Source organism: Podarcis liolepis (assembly GCF_965112155.1).
Source record: "Podarcis liolepis genome assembly, chromosome: 17".
NCBI lineage: Eukaryota > Metazoa > Chordata > Lepidosauria > Squamata > Lacertidae > Podarcis > Podarcis liolepis.
The window spans coordinates 25,477,543-25,498,276 of record NC_139571.1 but is presented as its reverse complement, the minus strand read 5'-3'; the positions used below and the strand labels follow the sequence as shown (position 1 = coordinate 25,498,276).

The 20,734-nt window shown below is 40.1% G+C and overlaps 1 protein-coding gene and 1 long non-coding RNA gene across 21 annotated transcripts in view; both read left to right on the top strand.

Moving 5' to 3' along the window:
- The window catches only part of NFIB (nuclear factor I B), a 299,659-nt gene extending 286,502 nt beyond the window's left edge, over positions 1-13,157 (top strand). For 18 of the 20 annotated variants that reach the window (XM_083482267.1, XM_083482278.1, XM_083482277.1 and 15 more), the window contains one exon: positions 4,725-13,157. In XM_083482267.1, coding sequence (XP_083338393.1) covers positions 4,725-4,854 — 130 coding nt within the window. In that variant the 3' untranslated portion in view covers positions 4,855-13,157. The remainder of the gene's footprint in view (positions 1-4,724) is intronic. The other 2 variants (XR_014520632.1, XM_083482272.1) reach the window with 2 other exon arrangements.
- Positions 13,158-15,948: 2,791 nt separating this feature from the next.
- The window catches only part of LOC310696629, a 46,563-nt gene continuing 41,777 nt past the window's right edge, over positions 15,949-20,734 (top strand). Inside the window, exon 1 of the long non-coding RNA XR_014520659.1 lies at positions 15,949-16,260. This is a non-coding gene — a long non-coding RNA (uncharacterized lncRNA). The remainder of the gene's footprint in view (positions 16,261-20,734) is intronic.

The window sequence follows — 20,734 nt, the reverse complement described above, 5'->3', positions numbered from 1 at the left end:
TATGCAAACTCAGCCTGCCAGCTGTTTTGGGACTACAACTCCCATGATTCCTAGCTAACAGGATCGTTGGTCAGGGATAGTGGGAATTGTAGTCCCAAAACATTTGGAGGGCTGAGTTTGCCTATTCCTGATTTAGGAGCTCACTGCATTGGTGCAAGCATTTCTGCCTGTCTGTTGGAATGATCGCCCCTCTCCTACTCTCACATGCTTATCTGGGGATTCTCCTGACACCCCCAAGCCTGGGTTGTGGGGGCACATGGGGGAAAGAAACCGATGAAGCCCTGCTGAGCTAGCAGAAGTCCTGACACAGGCTTCCGCTGGTGGTTGAATGTGGCTCAGTGTTTGAAGAGGAAACTCCAAGACTTGTAGTTTGAGAGAGTGAGAGATGCATGGCTTCTGTGTTACAGACTCTCCCATAGTGCCAGTGTCAAAGTTCCTTAGTTTGTGCTGGCATTTGCTATGCTTGGGAACTGGGATCCAATGGCAGCTGACTGGCAGGAGGAGGAAGGGGCAAGCACTATATTAATCAGGAATAATAAGATCCCACAACAACAACAGCCATTGTGCTGGAAGAGAAGCCAAGTTACAGGAAACAGGCAGAGGGCCTTCTTGGTAGTGGCACCCACCCTGTGGAATGCCCTCCCACAGATGTCAAAGAGAACAACAACTACCAGACTTTTAGAAGACATCTGAAGGCAGCCCTGTTTAGGGAAGCTTTTAATGCTTGATACATTACTGTATTTTAAGATTTTGTTGGAAGACACCCAGAGTGGCTGGGGAAGCCCAGCCAGATGGGTGGGTATAAAAAAATTATTATTATTATTATTATTATTATTATTATTATTATTATTATTATTATTATTATTACAGGGCCCAGTATGTATGAGCTAAGCTTCTGATCTCTAGAATGTATAGAAGAACCTGTGCTAGATCTGAAGTGGGATCTAAAGGACATTTGTCATTCATTCATGATGAATATACATACCGCCACACGGCTATAAGTGCAAATCGGGCTGCCAGAAACATAAGGCACTTCTCAAAGAGGCTGAAGGATACAAATCAATCGTTCGGTTTTTCAAAACAGAGGGAGTTTTGGGAGGGAGGGTAGAGAAAGTGACGGGGTTGTGCTGCAGGTTTTTGCTAGGTTTCTAGCTCTGTGCATAAGCAGAAAGCCTTGTTAAACAAGACAGTCAAAATGGTGCATACCTAAACAATATGTTCACTTTAAATTCTATTCTCTTCCCTTATGCAATGAAAATATATGAATAGCAGCAGAAGTTGAAGTTGCCATCAGATAATTTGAAGTAATTCTGGGGTATCCTTTTTATGGAAGGCACAATTTTCAATTCAGACATTTTTTTGTGTCTCTTAGACAATGTTCAAATGCCCTAAGCAGAGCTGAGTATTCCTGAGTATTATATCCTCCATGTCCTTTCTGCTGTTCTCCCATTTCCTCAGAAGTGACCTTTTGTTAGTGGAAGGAGAAGACATTAAGTAGCATTATGCCAGTAGGTTATTATCAATACCTCCTTTAGTACTTTTCAGTGAACAGAGTTCTGTACAGTTACCTCTTTTGTCATGAATTTTAATAGGTGTATTTTATAAACACTGCTCCAAAATTTATGCCTACCTCTATAGCATTAGGAAACCACTTTACTGAACATTTTATTAACTGGGCAGTAATTCTGGACAAAATAGCACAGATTTTGTGTTTGCTGAACTGTCCCACTGGCGATCTTGGTGATATAACCAGGAAGCATTCAGAAGAGAAATCATTCTAGAGCTGTTTACATGTTATGTTTGTCATGAGATTCCATCCAAAAAGCTTCCCAATAAGAAATGATATGTGCCTTATATACAATGCTTTGGGAGTGCTTGCCTTGGTTGCTTTAAGACTGTCTTACAAACCATGGCTTAAGAGACTTACAAGTGAGCCTACTACTCACTCCCTTCTTCATTTAGTGCTTTACTTTTTGTGTGGCTCAAACCTTAGTTTGCTGTTGCACTCGAACGCAACAAACTGTGGTCTGATGAGAACAATGTTTACGCACAAAACATAGATTGCTGCAAGTTCAGATGGTGGCTTGTGGACCCTGATTTGTGAGTGAGCTTGCTTGTAAGTAAACCTGTCTCAGTAGTTCAAGTACAATATCAAATGATGGTTTGATCAAACTGGGAAGTTCTGAATCAAGCCATGTGCATAAAGGAAGAAGAGAGGAACACTTAAGCCTAGGGCTTGTTCCCAATCGTACTGGCTTGGAGGGCCGACTACACGCAGGTGCTGCTGTCAGCATTACATTATAATTCTCATTTTTCTTTGTGGACTCTGTGCAGTCCAACCTGGGCATCTGTGCAGAGCAACACTAAGGACTACTTGAAGAACTATGCTTGTAAGCAGCCAATCTGTCTATATGCCATGTAAAGGTAAAGGTAAAGGGACCCCTTACCATTAGGTCCGGTCGTGGCTGACTCTGGGGTTGCAGCGCTCATCTTGCTTTATTGGCCGAGGGAACCAGCGTACAGCTTCCGGGTCATGTGGCCAGCATGACTAAGCCACTTCTGGCAAACCAGAGCAGCACACGGAAATGCCGTTTACCTTCCCACCGGAGTGGTACCTATTTATCTACTTGCACTTTGACGTGCTTTTGAACTGCTAAGTGGGCAGGAGCAGGGACCAAGCAACGGGAGCTCACCCCGTCATGGGGATTTGAACCACTGACCTTCTGATCGGCAAGTCCTTGGCTCTGTGGTTTAACCTACAGTGCCACCCGTGTCCCTCACAATGTGCGCTTCTCCCCATCGGGGAATTGAACCCTGGTCTCCTGCGTGACAGGCGGGGATACTTACCACTATACTAACGAGGACTTTGTCATGTATATGGCCACAATTCCATCAGTGGCCGCTATAAATATCCAGCAGGGCCAGGGAGTACTGGGCAGATTGTGATGACTACAGATGAAGGTAGGAATCACTCACTAGAGGGAAGCTGCTTTTGGTGGAATCTCCATGACTCATAATCCATGGGCTATTGTCTCAAAAATAATGGATGAATTTTATGTGTGTCATAATTAACTAAATATATAAAATAAAAAATTGTCCAGTAGCACCTTAGAGACCAACTAAGTTTGTTCTTGGTATAAGCTTTCGTGTGCATGCACACTTCTTCAGCTAATTACGGTAACTAAGTTCTACTCAAGAGTAGACCCATGGAAATTAATGGGCCCATGTCATGTCTCTTTATTTCAGTAGTTCTAACTTGTGGCAACTCTATACTTTGTCTTTAATGTGCCTCAGGGCTCTAACCTAGAACTATTCTTTTAATTTAAGCATCTCAGCTGCTACTGCTTTGACATTTTAAAGCACCATTTCCTTAAGGCTAATCTCCCCAGCCTGGTACCATTTCTGAAAAGTGCTAACTTTTTCCTAAGAAAGGCCTATGCTGTGCAACACACTTCTGGTCAGAGGGTTGTAAAATTCTTGTGGTATCTGCACAGTGTTAACGTACGAGAGTTATCCTTCCCTCGGGATTCATAAACAATATTGACAAATATATTGCATGGTGCATTTCTAAGAGTCATAAGTTGGGAAGTTTGAGAGGTTTAGATAAACATCTAAATTAAATTTATTAGTCATGCTGCAACAACAATCCTGTTTGTCACCACGATAATTTATTTGCATTGAATATTCCTGTCTCCCCCCCAAAAACCCCCCCACAACAAACATAAAAAGATCTAGCTGTTTTGCACTCAAGCACTAGATGTGAAAGGTGTTGCAAATGCTACTTTGTTTTTTTTAATCCACAAAAATATTGTTGAACATTAGAAAGTTATGAGCCTTAAGAAAACAAAAATCCAGATAAGTTCACAACTTTACTCCTAAAAAGCAACTCAGGGAGGTGGATTCTGACAGCCAGTTTTCCCACTCACTCGAACTTGGATTTCTGTCAAGGCATGAACCACTTTCCAATGGGTGCTTTTCAAATACGATTTATTCAGAGTAGGCTTATTACAGTTAACGATGAGCATGGCTAAGTTAGGTACATTAATTTCAGTGGGTCTACTCTGAGTAAACCTTAGACCACCCAATAAGTAAATACAGTGGTACCTCGGGTTACGTACGCTTCAGGTTACATACGCTTCAGGTTACAGACTCCGCTAACCCAGAAATAGTGCTTCAGTTTAAGAACTTTCCTTCAGGATGAGAACAGAAATTGTGCTCCGGCGGCGCGGCAGCAGCAGGAGGCCCCATTAGCTAAAGTGGCACTTCAGGTTAAGAACAGTTTCAGGTTACGTACGGACCTCCGGAACGAATTAAGTACTTAACCCGAGGTACCACTGTAATTAAATATTGGCAGTGACCTATCTGCCTCTTAACCGGCATACTATTCTCCACAGGGAGAATAACAATGCAATCCTATACATGTCTATGCAGAAATATGGCCTGTTTTGTTCAGTGGGACTTACAATCAGGTAACTTTGTTTATTGGATTGCAAGACTGCTATGGTGCTAGTTTTAGGATCGGTCAGTTAGCGTAAATAACACCTGTAGCATATTGTATCTGCATATTTAAAGTTCATCTGTGAAAATTGATGCAGTGTTAGAAGAATTGTTAGAATATGGAGCTGGGTGGTGTTCCAATCTTAATTCTTCTTCTTTTTTTAGGTTATTGCTGCTACCATATTCTAAACGATTATTCCGCTCTCTCTTTTCTTTTCCCTCAACAGTCCTGGTACCTGGGCTAGCTTGGTCCCTTTTCAAGTATCAAACAGGACACCAATCCTGCCGACAAGCGTCCAAAATTATGGTTTGAACCTAATTGGAGAACCTTTCCTTCAAGCAGAAACAAGCAACTGAGGGAGATTGAAACTGAACAAAATACTATAAAAGAAAGGAAGACGGGACAAATAAAAAAAAGAAGAAGAAGAAAGAAGAACCTGAAGAAAGAAGAAACATAGACCAGCAATTGCAGCACTTACAATCACTAATTCCCTTAAGGTTGAAACTGTAACGATGTTTAAAAAAAAAAAAAAAAGGGTCGACGATATTTCACTGATGAGTAGAAAGATGTTCCTCCTAAGTAGCCTTTGTTCTATGAAATCCACTGGGAAATAGATGTTCTGTCTCTGACAATATATTTTAACTGACTTTCTAGATGCCTTAATATTTGCATGATAAGCTAGTTTATTGGTTTAGTATTCTTGTTGTTTACGCATGGGATCACTATTCCTAGTTAGCTCTCAAAACAAAGGCTAGGAGACATCCACCAGAGTTGCAGGAGAATTGGGGCCAGTGGGCCAGCTTTTCTCAGCACTCTTAATTTCTAAAAGTTTTTTTTTTTCTCTCTAAGGAAAAAAACAAACAATTTAGCCTTTAATGATCAATCCAAATTTGTTTAACTTTGGCCCTTATAACCCAGCCTTTTCCTACTGCGTTACCTAGTTTGAAATGTTCAGGAAGTCATTTAAACAAACAGGCATTTTATAGAATTGATGCCTCACTTTAGGTTTAAATAATGTGTTATCTTCTCGTATGACCGTAAAAACAAAAAAGAGGAAGACACGAAAAATAATTTCTCCCCCACTAAGGAAAACACTTAGAGGCAAGTGCAATTTTTAAAAAGTATATCTAAAGGGGATCATTGTTATAAGTCCTTTAGCCCTTGGACTCTAAATTGAGGGGATTAAAAAAAACAAGAAGAATTTCAAAGGTATTTTGAACAAATCTATTTTCCCCTCAGTTTTGAAGGGGGGGCATTAAAAGGCATTAATTAAATCAAGACAAATCATGTACTTGAGAAAAAGAAATTGATTGAAACACAGCACTTATGTTGATTTTAGCTTCTGCCTCTTTGAGGTATTTTATTTATTTAAAGTTACTGGTTGCATCAAGAAGAATCCCTAGAGAATGGGAAAGGTTCTATAAAACCTTCATCACAGAGACGGGAGAGAGGTAAATTCAAATCATAGGGACAAAGCTTACAGTTTACAAACTGGGAACGCCAGGTTGTTGGGTTGGGGGGGTGAAATATATTTTTAAAAAATGCACTCTTTTAGAAAGTATAATAACAGGGTGCTGAAATCTTTGCATGGTGCTCTCAGAAATTAGCCTTGTTCGACACATTTCTCATATTGACAGGAACGTGCATGGGCGGATACATTTTGCCTCTATGTCTCTATAAAAAAAAATTAATTAAAACTACTTTATCCAGTAATCCTAATTTGCACGAAGTTATAATGTCCACATAACGTGCCTTGCCTTGAAATCTAAAAAAAGTGACATCACTACACTTGTTTTGCTGCATTTATTATCATTTTAAATCTTTACCATTTTTATGACAAAATATTTTGTACTCCAAGATGGGAAAACGAAAAAAAAAAAAATTGACATCATGGATTTTTTAAGCAGTTATAACTTTATCTCACATTTATAAAGCATATCATGGCTGTGTATAGTTGCCGCTTGAAAATTGTAATCGACCAGCAATATTTTCAGTATTTTGGTGTTTTTTCTATTAATCTTTCATGTTTTTCATCTTCCAATTAATATTGGGGGGAGGGGATTCAAATTTATACGAATTATGCAATACCAAGTTTTGCCTATGTAGGTAGTGCTTTTTAGCTGTATTGGTTATTCTAGGTAAGTACACAGATTTAAAAGACAAAAGATTAATGTATGCTTTTTCGTTTGTTCGTTTGTTTGTTCGTTTGTTTTAATTGACCAAAGTGGGTACTGCTATTTTTGCAGTGTGATGAGGTCCTTTTGTGTACTGAGAGATGGGCAGGGGATTTTTTGTTTTTGTTTATACATACATATATCTATCTATTCTGGGTGGGTGGGAAGGATTTGTGAACAGTGTAGCTGTGAAGCAGTGCACCATTTGCCCGGTGAGGGCTACAAAGCGACTCTTCTGCCTACTGTGATAAAAAAAAAAGTATCTCAACAAGGTGTCCTCTTTTTAACTTTCCACCTGGGGTGCAAGCTGAACTCATTTCTGGTTTTAAAATAACAGTGGTAAATAATGACGATGATAAATACTAATAATGGATTCCGTTGGAGGCAGACTTGACTTGAAAAAAAAAAAACCTCTCGATTTTTTTTCCAAGACCCACAGAGAGCAGCAGCCTGTTAAAATTTTTACAAAATATATTGCCCCATGCTATGGCATGATTAAAAGCATATTTTGAGGTAGGAATCAGATAAACAATAACATACCAATAAAACTTTTTCCTTCTCCAAAGTCAGCTTATTACGCTATGTTTTGTATTGCACACAGATACCCAAGCGCAAAATACAGAATCATACAGACTCCAACATTTCTCCGATGAAAATAAGGACTAATAATAATAATAATAATAATAGTAATAGTAATAGTAATAATAATAAATAATATTATTTATACCCCACCCATCTGACTTGGTTGCCCCAGTCACTCTGGGCAGCTTTCAACATATATAAAAACATAATAAAACATTAATTAACTCCCCTATACAGGGCTGCCTTCAGATGTCTCCTAAAGGTTGTATAGCTGTTTATCTCCTTGTCTCGGGGCTTGCATAACTCCATACCCTCCCAATGTTTCTCCGATGGAAACAGAGACGTCCTAAGGAAAAGGGGGACATTCTGGGATCAAAACAGAAACCAGGATGGCTTCTGTAAATCCGGGGCTGTCCTTCAAAAATAGGGACCCTTGGAAAGTCTAGCCACTGTAACCTAGTGAAGTCCTTCTGTTTGAGAGCTTGGTTATACATGACATCTTCTCATATTGAGCAGTTGCTTCTGTCAGTGGTATACCTGGTAGGTATTCCCCAATAGGACTCTTTTCCCTTGGCGAAGGAGCCACTGCTGTTAAATTTGTGATATGGAACCCTCTTTTTGCATTATGTTCTTAGCACAGGCAGGCAAGGGGCAAGCCAGTGCTTCTAAAGAGGCAAAACTGACTTCTTCCCATGCAGCTTGTCTAAAGGGACTCTAAGATTGGGCCCTGTTTCCCTGTATTCTACTGGGGGGGGGAGAGAGACATTAGCCCTGTGCAGATTGTAGCATTCTGCATGTGACAGCTGATCAAGATGGCGCCAGCCTAGCCTAGCCTACTGTCCTCATTGCACATTATGCATCAAGAGGGGGCTGAGTAGTATGTGTCAAACTCTTCTCCCCTCGGCTCCCCGTAGAAAACTGGTATATAGACAGGGCTAACGTGTGTGTTCTTTACAACTGACATGATATTTTGACATGTATTTTGTCCTTGGGTACTTATTATACCTGAATACCAAACATAATCTGAAAAGCTGCTCCAAGATGTACTGTATTTTTCTGTTTATAAGACTAGGTTTTTCCCCTTAAAAAATAATGTCCAAATTTTGGGGGCATCTTGTACACAGACAGATCTTCCCCCATTTTCTTAAATAGGATTCCCCCAAAATACATCTTATACATGGGGGTGTCTTATAAACGGAAAAATACAGTATATACCCAAGACCCATGTTTTTTGATCTGCCATTGGCTTTGTACGGGCAGGCAATTTTATCTACTATAGTAAAATTACTAAGAAATGTTATCCATTTCGAAAAGGTTTCCCAACCTGTCTTTTTTTCCAGAACTGACAGATACGTGCACACAGAGGATGAACACTATGACAGGGTGACATTTCCCTTCAGAATAGGAAGGAGAATAGTTTGGGAGAATATAACATTCTGCAACTGCAAAGCGCTCAGAGCCACAATGAACCCTTTTGCTGCTCCTTGCAGGATATGCCTGTGAATAATAGTTTGTCACTTTCCCACTTCTTCACAGCAGCTTCCTTACGCTGCATCGGAAACCAGTGTAAAAATTGCCTTGGATCTAAAAGAAGCTGACTAAAGATAGCTCAGAAGTCCCACTTTACTTATGGGGTTACCCATGTGTCTTTTTGGATCACAGGCTACATTTCAACCAATTTGCCCATTAATCACCACCAATGGTGAATGTTACACTTGCTGTGGTGTTCTCCCTTTCGGATTCTCTTTAAAATGGTGATGAACATGACAACAGCAGCTATTGAACATGGGCTTTTTCCAGAGTTATCCTGACTTCCAATTTTGAGGCAGCATCAGTTAGAACATTTTTAAAGAGAGTTCTGTCAGCAAAGACGAATGACAGTGGCAAAGCTGGTTTATTTTTTTAAAAAAAACAACACAATTTTTAAAAATGTAAGCTTCATATTTTTTTCTGAATCAAGAATTAATTCACTAAATATATAGCTATCGAAAATAACTGAAAAGTACAAGGTTTCCCTGAAATCCCTTAGGCTATGGCCCCTTAAAATAGGTCATTATTGTTTTCTTGGCTTATCAGTTAACAATGAACTGGTATGGACCATGCAGGGCACTTCATAAACCCAGAACAGTGAAGCTGACTGAAACATATACTTCAGACTTTAAAGTGCAATAATTTAATTAATTCTGATTTCCATGGACTCAAATGAACTCCCGAACAATTGTTGCATTAATGAAACAAATTGATAACAATAGGGAAGATGATCTTATTTATAGAAGGCTAACTTGCTCTGCGAAAACAATATTTCCCCATTGATTTTTTTTCCGTATCCAGCCCCATCATTCCTAACAACACTTAATGTGCAAGTTTAGTAATCTCAGGGCTGTGATCTCTGTGGGTTTTTTTCTGCCTTCCTTTTTAACAATACAGCCGTACCTTGGTTTTTGAACAGCTTAGTTCTCGAACGTTTTGACTCCCGAATGCCACAAACTCGGAAGTGACTATTCCGGTTTGCGAACTAGTTTTGGAAGCTGAATGTACAATGGGGCTTCTGTGGCTTCTGGTTGGCTGTTGGAGCTTTCTGCAGCCAATCGGAAGCCGTGCTTTGGTTTCTGAATGTTTTGGAAGTTGAATTCCAGAACTTCTGGAACGGATTCCGTTCGACTTCCAAGGTACGACTGCACCCATCAAAAACATACTATCTATTCTTAAATTTCCTTAAAGCTGAGAATTCAATTGTTCAGCGAAATGTCGCGATCTCAAATCTAGTCTGAGCCTCCTTCCTTCATCAGGAACTATGACTAAATCAAGTCACCCTGTTCTATGTGCACTGTTCTGCCTTTTATTCAGTTGCTTTGGAGCCCTGGCCCGTTGGCAGTGCCACTGAAGTGTGTTTTCCCCTAGAGTGACGTGAACGTTTGAGGCTTGACTAAGGGGTGGGGGAAAGGCAGCGAAGGAGACTGTACATAAAGACATGGCAAAATATTAAATATAGCAATATAGGTGTGTTCAGGTGGGCAGCTCCATTTAAAATATGTGAATGAACCTGTGAAGCTGCAGTTCGAGAAGAACGGAGAATCTTCTTAATGGACCCACCTACCTTGTAGACAGTAATTTGTACACTGTATAGTTTTGTTAAGATTTTCTTTCTTTTTTTAAAGCACCCTCGTTTGTAAAGCTAATTTTTAGCAATTATAATGGAAATGTGTGCCATTTCCGCTTTTAAAGTAAACAAGAATATTCCTTGTTTGGAAGCTGGACTTGAGTTAAAACTCTCCAGCTTCTTAATTTATGTATTAAAACGGGAAAAAAATAAAATAAAGAAATCTGTCCATGTTAGGAGATATTTCGCTATGCTTGAAAAGCATAGGCTACTAATCCTTTTAAAAGAAATTGTAAATGGAGAAAAGTTATATTTTATGAAGGTTATTTTGTTGTATTTAGTATTGGAAAAGTTGGGTTTTGGAGCATTTCAGAATGTTGGAAGCACCACTGTCTTTTTTTTAATTTTTATTAGTATATATGGCCTTTAGCAAAAGTTTTTGTGATTGTTACATGATGGTATTTAAAGAGTAGGTTCACAGAGCATTCAGGACAGACAGAAAACTAAGACAGTACTTATGTCTCACATAGCTGTGTCCTCAGGGAGCAGAAGTTTGGATTTGCAACTAGGACATTCGTAAGGACTTAAATGGATGAGATTGCACAAGAACAGACTGAGCTTTGTCAGCAGAGTTTGTGTCCTGTCCCTAAAAAAAACCAACCCTCTAAATTTTGTGTACTGTGTGAGATGGCGAAGGCTGCAGAGAGCTATCCCGTATTCGATGTACAGTATTGACTTTTTAAAAGAAACGACTCTTACAACATTGCTGGCAGTTAATGCCTTAAAAAAGCATGACATTGAATATAGTTTACATGTTCCTTTCAAGGTCTTTTGTTAACATTTACCAGCTGCATGCTTCCTAGGCTCTTTATTTTTTATTGGGTTTCTATAGAAAATGCTTAAAAATGAATAAATAAATGAAACAAAATACAATGCAGGCTAATCACGTTGAACAGTGAAAGCTCATAATTGAATGTCCTCTATGCCGAAGGAGCTGAAACCTGCCTCCTTCTTATTTGCACTTTCTGATAGTCCCCCCTGTTTTTGTTTTTTTCCCTATTTCCTCAAAATTGTGTGGGTGTGCTGGAGCACCGCAGTTGGAGGACAACATGGACCACTGGGTTTGCCCTTTGACCCTGCACAATGACCTTTGCATCAGCCAAACTTATTGCCATGACAACTCTTGTACTGTTTCCACGCCACAGCTCTAATGGTCACATTTGTTAATAGTAAAAAGGGGACAAAGTAGGAGATGGTCAATTTATACATTATTTTTGTTGTTGTTATTGTTGTCGTTGCATTTTTTTTTCCTCTTCTCCTCTTTCAATGGTTGTAAGTAGTTTTTTTTATATATATAATAAAAAGGGTTCCGTAGTTATTACTCTTAGGAATATCTGTGTGTTGAAATTCAAATGTATGTTGAATTTGTGAAAGGAGCTTCAGTGCCACTAGCAAATCCAAGCCTTTGACACTTCTATTGCATGATTCAATTCCAGGACAACAACGACAAAAAACCCCGAAACAGAACAAGAACGTGGCCTCTGTAAATGGAAAACAAAATGTGAGCTAGTGACACTAAAGCTGGACTTTGTATTACTGTATTTTTGACAGAATGGTTTCGAAAACTGTGCTACAGGGACTGATGTGGCAAATGTGTATCTATATGCAGAAGGACTTTTTTTTAAAAGAGGGGGGGAAAAGAAGTATGGCTTATTATGCATTCTTCATAAGAGGGCATTGAAGTTGCATGAACTATTAAAAGTTGATGCAAAATGAGAGCGAGAGAGAGAGAGAGAGAGACAAAAAAACCAGCAAAAATGTTTACCAAAAACAAAAAAAGAAAGAGAGAGAGAGAGAGGGAGGGAGGGAGGGGAAAAAGAAGAAAATAAAAAAACAAAAATAAAAAAAACAAATGACCAGTGCCTGTTCAGTTTCACAGTCTCTGTTGAGTTCAGTTGTAAATATGTTTCAGATAACATTTACTTCAAAAATGAAAAAAAATAATGAAAAAAACTACAACATTGTAGAATGTGAGGGGTTACTCCATCCCAGGCTTAGGCTTCTCAAAAGCTACATTAGATTATGTCTTCATCAAGCTGTTAATTTGTGCTTATATCATATAGGACTTTAGTGAACTGGGAAGAAAAGCCCCAAATCTCAATGATATTTCTCTGAGAACAACCTTTGTAGGGCTGTGTGTTTCTTTAGATACATTTAGTACAACTGTAGGTGACGAGTAGTCAGTTATTGCTTGCTAGCTACACACCAGGGTTGACCCATTTTAAAACTTTTGGCATTCCCGCCCCCCCGCCCCCAGTCTCAGCCTCTCCTCCCCACATTGCCAGAGGCCCCATACACTGACAGCTGTACTTCTGGGTTTTTTTGTTTTGTTTTTCAGTTTGTTTGTTTTGTTCTTTTTTTTAAAAAAAAGCATGCACAATCTTGGTGTAATGACATTTTACCTTAGGATGTATTTACACCCTACAAACTTAACTTTTAGAACTGGGGCCTCAGGCAACCAGAGCCCTCTTATGAGCCAAAAGGTTTGCAAGCCAGGGTTGTCCGGGAGGAGAGTTCTGCCTGTTTTGGAGGACAGGAGTTTTCGTTGGGGTACTTTTTCTGTAGGTTGCAAAAACTCAGCTGCCGCAAGTTTTAAACTGGTGTAAATCAAGCTTGAGTTAATGTGATTTACTGTTATATCCAGCCTATACTGCTAGCAGCTGCTCATACTGCAGTCAATTACTGGAAGCAGATATATTTCCTATGCAAAAACTGTTTAAACAATAAAATGAGCTATGCTACAGCCCTCTCGCCACTTGTGTGTTTTCTTTACTCTCCCTCTAAGAGTAATAATTGGTTGGTAATAGTTTGGAAATCGCCCTTAATCTCTGGTTCCTCAGGAGCACAGAATCAGCCTTTACAAAGTCTCATTCTTTTCCTTAGTTGCAAGGGTAAAGGTAAAAGGGACCCCTGACCATTAGGTCCGGTCATGGCAGACTCGGATTGCAGCACTCGTCTCGCTTTATTGGCCGAGGGAGCCGGCGTACAGCTTCTGGGTCATATGGCCAGCATGACTAAGCTGCTTCTGGCAAACCAGAGCAGCGCACGGAAACACCCTTTACCTTCCCGCCAGAGCAGTACCTACTTATGTACTTGCACTTTGACATGCTTTTGAACTGCTAGGTTGGCAGGAGCCAGGACCAACCAAGCAACAGGATCTCACTCCATCGCGGGGATTCGAACCGCCAACCTTCTGATCGGCAAGTCCTAGGCTCTGTGGTTTAACCCGCAGCGCCACCCGCGTCCCAGTTGCATATGTACACACACCCAATTAAGGTCCAATTTAAAATGCAGGATTACACAAAACACCTTAGTGTAATGACCAAAAAGAACCAAATCTCTTTTTACAGGACTCTGGGTTTTGGGATGAGTGTATTTCATTTTTATTAGTAATCTTTCCGATTATTATTATTATTATTTTGGTCCTCTACCACCAAAACCTCTGGTTTCAGGGCAAATTGCAAAGTTTGGGAACCTGAGCTGAGATCTGGCAATAATGTGAAGAGACACGCTGCCTTGCATCAACTTTAAAATATAACATTACCTTGAGAGAAAGAAAAATCTACTTTCAATAATTAAATTTATAGTTGCCCCTGGCAAACATATTTGTGGATCCATGACTATTGGACTCTCTCATTTTATCCTAAGTGGTTACACATTAAAGCTGGCAGAATTATGCTGTTGTGTCAGTGTCTGTTAACCACCTGAAGCATTTCCCAAAGGAAAATGAGGAGGAGGTTCTCAATGGTACATGTTTTAATAAAATAGTAAAATGGGTATTATTTGCTGGTTTGGGAAATACTGGGCATGATCCAGTCAGAGTAAAGTACTTAACAGTGCCATCCTATACAAATCTACTTAGAAGTAAGTCCCATTCAATTGTACAGCTTGCAGCCAAAGCCTCATTGATATATCTGGCTTGTTTTGAAGCTATTCACCACAGTTATGGGTTCATAATTCTGAGTTAACTGTGAGTGGACAAAGCTTATGTCTATCATTTGAACCTCAAGCTGTAATTGATTAGGCCTCGAAAACATTACCATAGCCAAAAAGTTTAGCAGGGTTTTTATTCCACAAAACAACTTATTTCTGTTAAGGCTTTTCCATGTAATCTTAGTAGCTTAATAAAAGAATACGTAGTCCACTTCTCAAAAGAAGACTAAAAACATATTAAAACATCTAATTCAATCCAACTATGTTCCAAATTAAAACAGCTAAAGCATATAACATGCATGAATATGAGCTCTATGTCTGCTGCCAGGACCCACAGAATTATCCCACAAGGAAAGGGGTTTGAGGCTACAAGCAAGAAAGCCTTGCACAATCAGGCTTGGAAAATCCTAATTCTTTTGCACTCCTGACACCACTGGAAACAGCTTCAAGGTCCTCCTACATCTCTCACTTCTCGCTACAAGGTAAAGTCAGATATATGCATGGAGGAAAACCCAACCATGATCATTAAATGATGTTGCATGTCATCAATGGTTGGTTTATAAGGTACCTTACTTGCTCTCCCCTGAAAGGTCCCAGTGTGGGTTACAGCAGTATAATCATATAATTACAAACAAGTAAAAGAAGTCAAACAGTTTACATGGAATTATAAAAATGAGTAAAGCAATTCCAAGCAAACACAGCATTGTACAGATAGAACAAAAGACAACTGGGAACTAACAGGATGCCTTTTGCCTTCATTGTCACTTACGTGGAAGCAATATTCCAACTTGATGGACCTTTTTGACCAAACACGGCAATTTTATTTTATATTTCCAGTATTCTTACAATTCTGGAATTGCAGGGAAAGCCTTTGTCACCATTCTGATTTATATCAGGCTTTCTTAAAGTTGAGTTTCAGACCTCTCACTCACCCACATGATTGAGGTGGTTTTCTGTTCGGGATAAGCTGAGAGCCTTTTCACACATGACACTGAAAACATTTTCCATCTGTTTGTGGATATGTAATGCACATGGAAAAAGTTGTATCCTAAATTACATTGATCAGCTTGTGCAATTGAGCTGCCTTGCCAATCTTTCCCACTGCAGCACTCTGTGCCCTCTAACCTGCACACACACAAAAAAGCATCTTTTGGTGGTCAAACAGTCTTTTCCAGAAGCTGGGGTATATGTGCATGTGTAGACTTCCCTTTGCATCATTTGAATCAAAGCTAATAATTCTCCCAAATAGTCGAGAGACTGAGGAACACCTTTGGAACTAGACAAAAGAAGAGACATTTTCATAGACAAATCTGAAAATGCAATTGGTTGGCTTCAGAAGCCTTGAATAAATGTTGGTATTTTATTTTAAATTTCATGCATGTTAGCTCAGATGGGCTAGTGACAATTAGAAACCACACATGGATAGGATAGATTAAAATCTTCTTTTAAAAATAGTCAATAGGGACATGTGCCCACAGCCAACATTCATCAGCTGCTTTTCCATGGGATTTTGTGGTTGAACAGACACATCATGTGACATCATTGTGTTTAGCATTTCCCTGTCACCCCATAGCTGGCATACAGTAGAATCTGGGGGAACACTGAAAACAACCGTGTACCTAGCTTTCCCAAAGACACATTGCTAATGAGAAACAGCAGTAGACTTGGGTTGATGACTGCCATGCTCAGTTCTGCAGCATGTTGTTGGCCTTGAGAAAACGCTCTGACAAGATTCTTAGACTTCTGGATAAAGGGCATTTTCACAGCTGAACAGCAACAAACAAGTACCTTTTTCCTGATCAGAGCTTATCCCCAAACGGTACATGCAATCAAGATATCACAAGAGATCTACAAACTAACTCTACAATTCTATGATTCTATAAAAGGATACTAACCAGGAGGAAGGCTCTAAGGTAAGTAAAACACTATTTGTTTCCACTGTAACTATCATGAACAAATTTCAATTAATTAACTTCAATTAGTTAATTAACACAGACAGGTTTTGTTACTGAATTAAGGAATTAAGTCACTTCAGCTTCCCTGGGTGTTAACATATGCACATTCAGGTAACATGCATGTGGACAGCAAATGTATAATTTAATACCATTTTTAATAAATTGCGAAAAGCAATTTTAAAGCAATTTTTAATTTAATTGTCAAAAGCTCTGAAATGGTATTTATTTCTAAAAAAAACAGTATTATGACTTATTTGTTTTTTTAAAATCCACCAGTACATCAAATTTAGACCATGAGAGTGGCAAATGAAAGATGGGGAAATAATAAATGTTTGGATATTGACTGTGGGTTGATATTGATATTGAGGGGCTCAGCTGAAGAACAACTAAACAGTCCTTCGTATCTGAGTTCATGGGGGGGGGATTATTAGCATTTCATTGCATCAAAATTGGGATTGGCAGAAAAAGCGAATACAACTCTAAGAGAATATTTTGAAAAGAATCTAAATCACGGAGCAGACGTTAATATAGTTTGGGATGCAGGAAAAGCAGTAATGCGAGGTTTTTTCATCTAACGAAACATAATCCAAAGGAAAGAAAGAGAGAGAGAGAAATTAGAGAATCTTTTGAAGGAGATAAGAAAACATGGAGGGGAGGATGGACTTTGATAAGTGGACTGCATAAAGGAAGAGGATAGAATGGAGTGAAGAAAGAGCTTTGAGTCAACAGGGGCCCATTCTTCATCCTCTGGACCTCCTGGGAAACTCAACAAACCTGCTCACCTGGAACTGGGTATGGAAAGGGCAGCCAAATAGGACCCAGCTGTGGTCAGCCTGAGAAAGCACCATCCACCTTGGGGTTGCCCACAGAAAGCAAGTCTACAATGAGAGACTAGAGTGATGTCCACTGTTTCCAGGAACCCTTCTCATTGGAAGACTTTTGTGGCTGAGTTTGTTTGGACCCTTGCTGAGAACCCAGAGGCTTAGATGCAGGGTTTGTCAGAAGGAAAATGATTTGTTTTATATACAGTGGTTTTATGTAGTTTTTATGTAGTTTTTCAATTTCATTGTTCTGCATGGGACAATGACAATAAAGATATCATATATTGTATATATTGTATATCGTTATTGATTATTTGAACCCTAGTTTTGAAGCTTTACCTTCATATAGGCATTCCAGTCAACATGAGGTCTATCTGATGCTTTTGGATTCAGGTAGGCAGCCATGTTGGTGTGACACAGTCCAGTAGCACCTTAGAGACCAACTAAGTTTGTTCTTGGTATAAGCTTTCATGCGCATGCAAACTTAGTTGGTCTTTAAGGTGCTACTGGACAATTATATATATATATATATATATATATATATATATATATATATATATTCTGATACTGTTGGAGTTCAGTTGTCATGAATGTGAGCACTGTTGGTTGGGGCTGATGGGAACTTCAGTCCAACAACGTCTCGTAGAACCATAGAATTTCAGAGGTGGAAGGGACTATGAGCCCCACCAGACCAGGGACTTAATCCCAGCTGGGGGGAGTCCCAATTGAAGGCTGTGGTGGCTGCCTCTTTGTGGACAGAATGCGTAACATAATCCATGGGCAAAGATGGCCTTCTTCGAAACCACTTTGCACCATCCCTTTAGCCACAAGGCCTGGACTGTAAGTATCGAAGCTCTTGACTTTTAGTCTGGGCTTTCTGCCAGTTCATATACTGATTTTCCATAGCCGAAGGCCTCTTTTGGAGGCTAAGATTAAATTTGTTTTTCAGATGCAGAACCACAGGATCTCCTTTGCCACAAGGTATGAGAGGACGCTGAATTAGCCTAGGCCGCAAACAGGGAGCCTCCTTATTTATTAAAAGTCAGGGAGGCTTATAATATTTCAAAACATAATGAAACAAGTTAATCACTTAACAAAAAAGGCCTTTTGGTTTAACATTTTGTGTTAAGGGTATTCCAAGCTCACTCAAGTCCCTATATGCTTTGCTGCTACTCTACGCTGGCAGAGGGGCATTAAATCACAGATCTGTCTGTTTGCCGACACGTGGAATCTATGTGACTGAAGCTACCCATCCTACCTTGCAAGTCCCCCAAACTGGCAAGCAATACCACATCCACAGAGAGTGTTAAAAAAAAAAGTTGGAAGGGACTTTGGAAAATCAGATTTCTGAGAAAAGCTCCTCCCCACAACCCCGTTTCACATGTGAAGTTTATATGGAAATATAATAGTGCCCCAGGAGGGCTTTTGAGTCCTGCGTTTGGGGGCTGAACGGTAAAAATGCCTAGTTTTCAGGCGTTTTTTTGGGGGGGGGAGGGTATTGTCAAATGCATCCAGTAACAACTACTAAATTCTTGGGGCTCCAGACCACGCGGGAATACCTCAGCAATTCTGTTAACTCTGTGAGTCAGCCTTTCAGTGGATTTCAAGGATCTTTGGCGCATGCACACGGTTGAAGTCCTTGTGTGTATGCATGTACACAGGCTTTGTTCTACTGTCTGTCCTTATCTCTGCCTTTTCTACCTGTCATTTCCATGTGTGCTTATGTCTTTGCTTCCCAACCTATCTTTTGTGTCCATTCTTTCCAGCTTTATTCCTCCCCTTAGACCAGGGGTCAGCAAACTTTTTCAGCAGGGGGCCAGTCCACTGTCCCTCAGACCATGTGGGGGGGGCAGACTATATTTTGAAGAAGAAGAAAAAGAACAAATTCCTATGCCCCACAAATAACCCAGAGATGCATTTTAAATAAAAGGACACATTCAACTCATGTAAAAATCCACTGATTTCAAGACCGTCCGCTGGATTGAGAAGGCGATTGGGCCGGATCCGCGCCCCGGGCCTTAGTTTGCCTACCCATGACTTAGACATTCTCTCTCTCTCTCTCTCTCTCTCTCTCTCTCTCTCTCTCTCTCTGTGTGTGTTATGTCTCTTTCTTTCTTTCTTTCTTTCTTTCTTTCTTTCTTTCTTTCTTTCTTTCTTTCTTTCTTTCTCTCTCTCTCTCTCTCTCTCTCTCTCTCTCTCTCTCTCTCTCCCACACACACCCACACCCACACACCCACACACCAAGAAACTTATTGTGGCAAAACTAGGGAAATTCTGCTTTGAGTCAGGTATCCTATTGCGAGTCTCCTGGTCCTAAACATCCTGTGTGATTTTATGGTGATTGCCTGGCTATGGGAGGAACAGCTCAGAGGAGATCGCTACGGTTTCTCCCTGCCATACTGTGTAGCAAAACAATGGGCTCCATTGATTGTGTTTAGTGCCATTGCAGGCTGCCAAACCCCTTTTGCACATTACTGTGGGCAAGCAAGCAAGGAAACTTAATGCGCAACAGGACCAAGGTAGGGATAAAATGAATTAGATTGCCTCAGCTCCAAGGCAACCTGCCAGCTGCAGCATTACGGAGCTGGAGCTATACCAGTTGTACCTAAGTCATATTCAAAACTGCACAGATCATAATCGGCAGTGGATTAGGGGACATGGGCTCTCATTGCTGAGCTATGTTCGGGGGCCTGCAGTTCTCTGATTCGCATACATATTCCTGCCTGCGGTCGGCGCTTAGAAAGCAATCGTAAATGCACACTGGGAAATTGCTTCCCCTTGCATGTGGAAACCCACAATGCAGTATCTCATGCCAGTCAGATACTGAGATTTCAGAAATCCCTGTGGCTGAAAACATAGCCACGGGTCTTCTGCCATGGGGTGAGGTAACAAACACTGTTCTGAGCTGTGGTTTTACATACACATACATACAATATATCTATATATCTAGAGCTATATCTATCTATGCGCAAGCCTGATAGAACCACCATCCACAAAGATTTGTGTACTAGCAAAGAAGAGATAAAAATATTATTATTATTTTGGCTTTGTACTCAGATACATTTTCTACTTATTTCAGCAGGACATCAGTCTGGCTGGGTTCCACTTCAAGCATGACGAATCTAGCCCTGTACAAAATTATCATGTGTATTAAAAGAAACAGTAGTGGTTTGTATTTGTGAAGTCAACAAAGACAACCATTTTGGTTCTTGAAGTAATTTTTTCAGCGAAGTCAGTGTACCTAAGAATGGGTTCAGAAATATTTAAGTCCACACATGCTTTAGTCGGGTCTAACTGAAACCTAATACAGAGCTTTAATAACCACTATATTTAGTCAAAGTAAATTCGTAGATGTGTCAGTGGCAGAGCCATAGCTAGGCGATCTTGCGCCCCTGGCAGAACCGTCCAGATTGTGCCCCCTAGCCATGGACAGATTAGCTCTCTTTACACCACTCCTCCACCCCCCCCTTCACCCTCTATTTTAAAACTTTTCTTACGAGGCAATAATTGATATTTTAATTTATAGACATATTTAAGGACATACCTTTAAGCCAATTTTGTGCCCCTGGCAGGGGCCCACCTCAACACCCCCTAGCTATGGCCCTGGCCAG